Consider the following 9,340-nt stretch of genomic DNA (forward strand, 5'->3'; position numbering starts at 1 on the left):
ATCACCCAATCCACCCATTTAAATGAGTTGGGTTGGGTTGGGTTGTGGATTATTTGGCGGGTTGTGTGATCAATCCATCAACCACCCTTGATGTGATTAGCTCGAAGATAATCCAATTAGATAGTTCAAGTTGGTTTGACCAATTTGAAGTTAAGTGATTCGGTAAAACCCAAAATCCGAACATAATCAAATAGCTTCGCCGCTTGTGTAAAAATAACATACATATAATGTGATTTGAACCTTCACCACTTGTATAAAAAATAACTACTATTACCACCAATCTATGGCCAAATCATTTGTTAAGAAAGAGTTTGTTTGTTTTTTAAGTCCATAAATATAAGATTAATGGGTTTGGACGGATTGGATTGGATTAAAGCGGGTTTGAATTAAATCCAACGCATTTAATTTCATATAACTAAATTATTAATGGATTGACGGATTAGATGAATTGGATTAAAGTTCAACCCAAACCAAATCCAACTCACCCAATTGCCACCAAACATGAGACAGATATTAACCAAATGCTACGATTTAACTTCTTGATCCTCCATATTATATAGAGAGGGAGATTATATGATATATTATATATTAAATATATTCAAAAATGTATTATAGTCCCAAAAGCGGAAAATCCCAGCCTGTTCCCGAATTACGCCTCTTGTCATTGGCGGGCGCTAAGCCTGGCCGTCCATGATCGCCCTATTCCTGACTAACTCGTCCACTTTGAGACGAAATAAAAATCATTCAGTTGAAGCAGCCTCCAACTCAAGGCATGACACTCCGGTTGGTTAATACAGGTTGCCTTGGGGCTTTTCTTAGAAAAAGGGGAGAATAAAAAGCATCGACACAGAAGCTATAAGCTTTGCTTCACCCAAAGCCCTAAATCCCAAAGGGTCCATAAGTTAAAAACCATCTTGACTGAATGTTACTCTTTTTCTTTTTAGTGTTATTGTGGGTGAAATTTTCATAAAGAGTTAAGGGCAATTTGAAAATGTAATTAAAATATATCGATCAAATGATATAGGGAATATCGACCCTAACCATAAACAGTGTATGAAAATAACAGGTGAAAAAGAAGAGCCATAAACATAACCACAATCATAGAGAGAGGAGGGAAAGGGAGAAAGAAAAACATGTCATCAAATGTGAAACACAATACCACATGCCTTTGTACTTTTCCTTCACTTAAAAAGTTGAAAGCAACAACACCCTGTCCCTTTCCTTGCCACTCGTTTTTATATTGTTTTCTTCTTCATCTTCTTTATTTTTTATTTTATTTTTTTCAAATTATGACAACATTAATGGACACTAAGTTAAAAGAAACAGATAAGAGAAAGCAAATTTCCCACTCCAATCTCTATGATATTTGTAGAAAGTTCTCACCAGAAAAACAAACAAAAAAAAAAAAAAAATCATGGTATTTGTAGCAAGCAGTTCCCTCCTTTTCTTATTTTATTTTTGGAGGGGGGCAGCGAGAGTGGGGGCGGTGTTGAGGATGAGGCGGTTCAGCGATCTCTCTCTCTCTCTGTAGCGCAATTCTATATGTATATACTTGCATGGATTATCCACCTTGTTACCTGTTGCTCCTCCCAATAACTTCACATATAAAAACCCAAATGGCTCTTTATCTCATGCTTTGTGCTACAGGGAGCCTAAAGAGTGATTCTTCTTAACCTACGCCCCTCGCTTTTCCCCTTCTCCTTTTCCTTTTCAGTTTCCTCCCTTTTATTGATTTTTAATGGAATCCATGTCAGGGAATGAACGGCTAGAGAGCCCAGATCAGTCTTCTCATGCTGTGCTTGTCTGTAAGTACTCTAACTGGTCTTTAGTTTTCTTGCTTTGTTTCCCTTCTCTACTTTAGCTTCTTCCCGTTTTGTTGGAGATTTCTCTGCAATTCGACTGCGTCGAAATAACCAAGATGGATTTTCCCCTTTTGAATTTCGTCCTCGATTTGCCTTCCAAATGCTTATCTCTTTGAGGTACCCATCTTTGATTTTTAGTTTTGTACTGGTTTAGATAATTCTGGGCCTTGTGCAATTTTGACAGTAGTAAGCTTACTACTGATTTGTGTGTGTTATTGTAGCTGATTCTTGCCCCCTACCTTTTGAGTTCTCAACTTCGGTGGTTCTGGTAGAATTTTGAACTAGTATGTGATGCACTTGCGAGACAAATAGGAAGGAGTTCCACTAATAGCGGATGAGAAGGAGAGGAGAGTGTGAGGAGGGAGAAAGAATAAAAGAGGAGGACAAGGGAAAAAGTTTTATGGACTGGGATTTGAAGACACCTTCTTGGGATTTAGCCGAATTGGAGCGGGAATCCATCTCTAACATTGCCCCACTTGTTGGGTCTAGTAGCTTTCAAGGACAGAACACTAAAGGGGATTGCTCAGTAGATTTGAAACTTGGCAGACTGGGGGATTTCGGGGATGGGTCACTGGACAAGTTGAAGGATCCAAGGATTTCCACTGTGCTGGCACGTCCATCGGGTTCCACCAAGAGGTCTCGAGCGCCTAGTAATGGAACTCAGACGGTTTCGTGCTTGGTTGATGGGTGCAAGTCGGACCTTACTAACTGCAGGGACTATCACAGGCGCCATAAAGTCTGCGAGCTTCACTCTAAGACACCAAAGGTGATGGTAGGTGGTCAGGAGCAACGGTTCTGCCAGCAGTGCAGCAGGTATGGATTTCGAGTAGTCGTAGAGAGCTAGAAATTAGTCGGTTTTTCTCAACGTTCAATCCCTCTAATTGCCTTTATCTATCGAATTGTTGTATGTTTGGCTTTGGCTATCCAATCATCCAATGTTAGATTTTTATTTTGGCTTTACACAATTTTCAATTATTATGATTGGAATCTCTTCTCAACCATATATTGGCCGTTCTTACAATAACTCCTTTTGAGGGGTTCGTTGAGTGATGCATGTAGTCCTATACTTGATAGTTGTTATTACAAACCTTTTGTGGTTCGGGGTCAATGACTTGATTTGGCTTGGTAGTATTTACTGGCATAGGTGGGATCTTAAGGCTTATCCGTTCTAACATGTTGTTTCCCTGTCATTCTGCTAACGTATTATTATTTTTGGCTCTATGGAGCTACACAACGCCCATCCCCAAACCTATAACCCCCCCCCCCCCCCCCTCCCCCTTGGATCTGGCGGAATTGGATCCCAAGTCTCCACTACAACCAGCAGGAGACCTTACCAACTAGCTAATTGGCTCAATAATCATTTTGCTTTCAATATATAGATCTTTGTGCATGGAAAATTTATAAATGGGGCTTAAGAGTTCTTTAGGAGATTAATCTTGTACATGTAGGGTTCCATGGACAATTATTTATATTGTCAAGCTACCAAGCAAATAATTAAATTGTTTATAAAGAAAAGTAAATAATTAAATTAGAACAATTGGGTTTCAAAATTCCCCCTCTCAGATTGAAACCCTTGTCAATAGGTGCTCATTTTGCTGCAGTGCTTTTTATTCTACCAAATGATTAACCGAGCCAAACAGAGAAACCTCTACGGATAATTGGAACTATATGTTTGGGTGGTGGAGCTGTGGAGACCCTTTTTCTGTGAGTCCTGATTCTTGAAATATAGAACACAGTGAATTTCAACTTTCGAGTTCCTCAGACCTGTCTAGATGTCCTCTGTCCCAGACCAAAGATGACCCAACTCTTAAGTTGCTTTATTTTAGTAGGTCGTAATGGATTGATTATTTGATAAAAAAAAATCAACTGATAACAGTTTGCATATACATGGTACATAATCTTTCAAATTGTGGGAACTTTTTAGTTACATTGCGTGTTTTGTATATGTTAGTTATTTGCTCTTCATTTAGGAAAAGGATTGTTTATTCATGTGAATTTGTTTATATGCCATGATATCTTATTTACTTGCAAGTTGTACTTTTGCATTCTTATTGTGCTTTTATACTCTATATAGAGTCACAGGAAAAAAACTTAGTTTGTTTTGGAAAGTAGAAGGTAAAAAAGTCCTGGGAGCTTTGTAATCCCTTTTGTCCCATATTGGAAATTTGATTTTGCATTGCCGGTGTATGAAATATTCCAAGCCATATAAATGTTATTTTCTTCTGTGGGAATAGAACATTGTAATACATTAGAGATGGAAAGTCCCCCCCCCCCTCTTTTTCTTTTGCTTCTTGCTACGAGTTTGAGCTGGGAGCTAGGTTCCTTATGAAATCCCTGTTTTTTCTTGTTTTTTGGTTTACTGTTATGTTCCTAAGTTACCACGTGCTGCTTTTCCCCTGTATTGACTGCAGATCTAGTTTATTGTGTTTTCTTTTTGATATATATAATATATCTTAAGTCTTTCACTTGTTTGATCACTTTTAGGTTCCATTTGTTGGTTGAATTTGATGAAGTTAAGAGAAGCTGTAGGAAACGTCTGGATGGACACAACCGGCGCCGGAGGAAGCCTCACCCAGAATCGTTGTCCATGAATTCTGGAAGCTTGTTTACTAATCACCAAGGTTTGAAAATCTTTCTTAGACTGGTCCATGTCAGGACAGTATTGTTCTGCACTTGTGTGCTTTTCAATCAGCATTTGAGACCTGCTAAGCTGACTTATTTGTATAAGTTGGCTAAGCTTCAACTTGAGGCAAAAGTGCAATTTAAAAATTAGTATGCTTTTTCTTTAAAATCTCACAATTATTTTCCCTTTAAAGCCTTACCACTGTATTGATTCAACCAGCTTTTGGAAAAACTGGACAGGTCTTTCAGGGGGGAATTTCTTTTCTATGTATATTTTGTCAGTAGGTTGCTTTTGTTAAGTTGCTTTTTTCAACTTGCATACATTCCTAAGTCTTTTGTTCACAGTTGAGTCTGAATTTGAATGTTCTTATGCTGGTGGCATATTGATGCTAACTTGCAGTAAATTAGGCAGAACATTTACCACAAGACTCACAAAGAAGTGAATCTTAAATAGTATTTTGTTTATTTAGTCATGTTTCTTCTTACAAAATGGAAAAAAGAAATAATTTTCTTTTGAGGTAAGAAGAGGAGAATTGAATGAAGCTTCACTATCTACCTTGGCTGAACATTTGCTGTGCTTGTAGCGTTTTGTGGACCCCATTGGACTGGAACCTTCAAGGAGATCTTTATCAAAATTTTACTTTATCGGATACTTGATTGGTGATTGTAATTCTTTGATGACATTATGGTTTCTTTTAAAAATCCTTCTTGTTTTACGGACAATCAGTAGAAATTGCCATATTTCTCTGAAAAGATGGTTTGCATCATGTGATGGATCTATGACAGTCCGGAGAAATAAATGGGTGGTTTGCAAATAGTGGTTGACCATCTCCTCTGTGTCACCCACTTTAAAACTGATTTCATTCCCCTTTCCTTTGGAACATATTCTTCTAGTTCTTCTGCATAATCAGATGTTGTGGTCTAATTGGAGTTAAATATTTTTCTCTCCCCATCCTACAGGTAGTAGATTTTTGCCCTTCACTACCACGCAAATGTTTCCCACTGCTGTTGTCAGTCCCCCTTGGTCCGGAGTGGTGAAAACTGAGGAAGATACTACACCTTATAACCGCCACCAGCAGTTGCACTTTATTGACAGACAAAATACGTTTACTGGATCTTTCTCACACAGCTATAGAGGCAAGCAATTTCCTTTCTTGCAAAGCAACGATGTCACACTCATCAATCGAATGCCTCCTGAATCTTCTGTCTGCCAGCCGCTTCTCAATTCCATTGCCTCATCCGAAAGTGAGGGCAGCCGGAAAATGTTCTCCGATGGGTTAACCCGAGTTCTTGACACGGATTGTGCTCTCTCTCTTCTGTCATCGCCACCAATGCAGACTTCAGGGATCAGTCTGAATCATGTGGTGCAGCCAGACCCCATACCTATAGCTCAGCCCCTAGTCCCAGTTCTGCAGTACAGTGGTGTAGGTCGGTATCCATGCTCACAAGGAGTGGAGGATGAGCAGGCCTCAGTTTTGGTTCCTGATGCCAGTGACGTTGATGCCCTTCATTGCCACGGGGTCATTCACTTGGGGTCTGAATCTGATGGGTCAACCCAAAATGGGGGACCACAAACGCTTCCTTTCTCGTGGGATTAATTGTGATAATTCCTGCTCTTCATGAATCATGGTTCATGGGATGGTTTGAACTTTGAATTGAAGGCCGCTTATAATTATCTAAAGAGATTCTTTTTACCCTTTTTCTTTTCTCCACTGGGATCTGCATGTGGCTCAGATGTTTGTACCATAACACATACACAACTCAAATGATGTTGCTTCAGTTAAGATATTAGTTTGTACGGAGGCTGTTTTACTTTTACCTCAAATTGAGCTGTTTTTTACCTCAGAATAGATGGCTGTGTATTGTGTTGGAAATGCTGTCCACTCCAATACTCGTATCTTTTAATCACATTGACTGATGTGATTGGCTTGCAAGCGAACCCTAGGGCCTGTCCCATCATTTGTAGTTTTCATTGGCTTGCTGCTGTCAATATGTAATTTCTTGCAAATTCTGATGAGTTGCTCGTCTTGTCTATGTATTCGTTCACACTGTGACGTCGAAACCTACGTCTTGTACCTTGTACGTAGAATTTTGATCTCTGTTTCAAAACTCTAAAGAAAGTATTGGTACAAAAAGCGAATGGAATCTGAGTCTGAAGCTGAGACTGTTTATATTTTGGACTTTGGAGAACCCTTTAATCAATAATCCCATCAAATGAGAGTGAAGGATCTTGGATTAGGGATAGGTGACACGGCCATCGGCCAATTTCCAATGGATATGCCTGTGACCCCCACTGTGGCCCTTACAAGTGTTCGTTCCATCGGTGGGTGTGGGTTACCTCTTGTTCTCTTATCTGGTGGGCCACTTTTAAGAATATTCGAATAAGGAGCACGCATATGCTGCTGCTGCAGCAGGCTGAGGTGAGGTGGAGTCCAATTTTTTTCAATGGGATCCAAGTCGACTTCAATAATACATCCTGTACTTGACTTGCATTCTTTCTTTTTAATGAGTTCAGATCTTATCCTCACAAAATTGTCCTTTGCGGTTGTACATTAGGAACATCTTGTTATAATTTCAGCGAACAAAAAACGGCAACCCCATATGCTATTTTTACCAATTTTTTTCTGCATAGAGATAGAGGGGATGTGGTGATGGGTTACCTTCCCTATATGTTTAACCATAGACCTAATTTCATCTTCAGCTCCAATTTATTCAGTTAACAATCCAATGATCAGAGTTAATACTCCAGAAATGTATTTGAAGCAAAAAAGTAAACCTCACAGATTTGGTCGCAAGATTCAAGGATTAAAATATTAATATGATATATCTCATATCGGGCATTTCATATTATTATTGGTGCGTCCAAATACATTTGGATACATTGATACACAAATATTTTAAAAACTTTAAAAGGCCTCATGCCTTTTTTAGGATCCTCTCATTATTAAGAAAAATTAAAAAAAATACAAAAAAAGAGTATCATCCATATCAATATTCATCGATACCTATGTTGGGTATTTGTGTGTAAAGATATGTTAATCCTTGCTCACACCCACCTCACTGCACTTGCAGCCGTGTGTTGGAAACATATCCCCATGAATAAAAACATATAAATAGGGAGATGTTCCTGATGTGCTGTGTAAGGGTTATGAGGTGGGTGTGAGGACCAATAATGTGAAGAGGAAATCCGAATTCATCCAATATACACCATCTCACATGGCCTCAAATAGGGGGAGGAATCAGGAGTAAGGGTGTCAATTGGATTGGGTTGGGTTTGGTCCAATCGGATCCAATCCAAATGTGAGTCCATTACAAAGGACCAGGTCCAATCCAATCCAATGAGTATTTGGACATGTTCAATTCAATGTCTAGACCATCCAATCTATTCCAATTTGTTTTAATTTATATTGGTTTTAACGCAAACCTGGTCCATTGACACTTATATTCTTATCTTCTAACAGTGGACCAAATATTGTCTCAATCCAACCCAATCCAATATAAATTTATTATGGATGGACCAGGTCCAATCCAATCCAATAAATTCTTTGGACCATTGAGTCTGGATTGGTTCAATTCAATATGTCTTGTTGGTCCATCCAAATTGATTTTGGATTGAATGGGGTCCAATCCAAAGCTGCTCCATTGACACCCCTAATTAGGAGCATAGTTTTCAAGGCACTAAGGTGAGGTTAGGTGATAGATATGGGCGCCTAGGCAATTAATTTTTTTAAGATAGATCCATAACCATGTTTACTTAATAATTATCTATAATTTTCATAAGAAAAGTATGAATTACATGTTAAAATATAGAAAATCAACACATTTATGAGAAGAAAAAGTAGAAAAAGAAGAAAATAAAAAAAGAAAAGGTGGAAGAAGAAGATGAATATATGAAAGAAGAAAATGTATTGATTAGACACAATTTTAAGTTCTTTACTTCGAAGTTTGAAGTTTTTGAGAGGCCAATACAACATTTAGCAATTTTCATGTTGATTTAACCCTAACAAATAAGAAAATAATATATATATATATATTACAAAATGGATATTTTAATTTAATAATATCTATTTTATAATTATAATCTCAAAATATTAAAATATAAAAATATTTTATAACGCAATGTACAAAATTAGTTCTTATTAAGTGAGGCAAGCCTTTGGCTACTTGGCCTCTTTGGAAGCATTATATACATGATATGTTACACCATTCAATCCCTATTATGCTTTTTATTTTTTCAGCTAAAATACCTTTTTACCCCTCACCCATTCCAACCTCAACATGTCATGCGGAGAATCTCTCAAAAGAGAATTCGGATTTGATTCTCACAAAAGCATCCTTATGGTCTTTTTTAGTCGTGCATTGAGAATATCTCCATAATTCTATGTTTTCTTCATGGGGAGATATTCCCAATGTACGACTTAAAGAGATTGTGAGACGATCTTGTGAAGATCAAATCTAATTTCCCCTCTACTTAGTAAAAAAAAGAGATCACGTATGCACCTGATAGAGGGTGCTCCATATGCATATCTAAGCATGCATTGGGAACATCTCCAGAAGTTGTCAATGGGAGATGTTATATGCGGTTGGGGTATGTTGTGAGGCACATATATGAATTTAGAAAAAAAAGGGAAAATTCTTGATTAGTACCTTGTACTTTGGACGTAAAGTCACTTTGGTTCCCAAACTTTAAAACGTGACAATTCAGTACTCAAATTTTCAAAAGGCATTAATTTAAATTTATCATTAACCATCCATTAAGTGATATTTGAAAAGGCACAAATGCGCTTCAAATGTTATCTAATATTTATCAACAATCCAAATATTGATAAAAAATAACAATCCCAAATCTTTGCTTC

General features: G+C 37.7%; 1 protein-coding gene across 5 annotated transcripts; it reads left to right on the forward strand.

The window, feature by feature from the left end:
• The first annotated feature begins 1,347 nt into the window (after positions 1–1,347).
• LOC148853479 (squamosa promoter-binding-like protein 16) lies at positions 1,348–6,329 on the forward strand. 5 transcript variants are annotated; one of them, XM_088940974.1, is made up of 6 exons: positions 1,460–1,659; positions 1,755–1,805; positions 1,883–1,979; positions 2,084–2,675; positions 4,347–4,483; positions 5,445–6,329. In XM_088940974.1, the coding sequence occupies exons 4-6, from the start codon at positions 2,197–2,199 to the stop codon at positions 6,080–6,082; spliced, it is 1,254 nt and encodes a 417-aa protein (XP_088797100.1). In that variant the 5' UTR covers positions 1,460–1,659; positions 1,755–1,805; positions 1,883–1,979; positions 2,084–2,196; the 3' UTR covers positions 6,083–6,329. The 5 variants fall into 5 exon arrangements, with proteins under 5 accessions (XP_088797101.1, XP_088797099.1, XP_088797098.1 ...); XM_088940973.1 differs by having other exon boundaries at positions 1,450–1,805; XM_088940976.1 differs by lacking the exon at positions 1,883–1,979 and having other exon boundaries at positions 1,479–1,659.
• Positions 6,330–9,340: the final 3,011 nt, after the last annotated feature.

This window comes from Nelumbo lutea, chromosome 4, assembly GCF_056320005.1.
Source record: "Nelumbo lutea isolate HS-2025 chromosome 4, American lotus-T2T, whole genome shotgun sequence".
Taxonomy (NCBI): Eukaryota; Viridiplantae; Streptophyta; class Magnoliopsida; order Proteales; family Nelumbonaceae; genus Nelumbo; species Nelumbo lutea.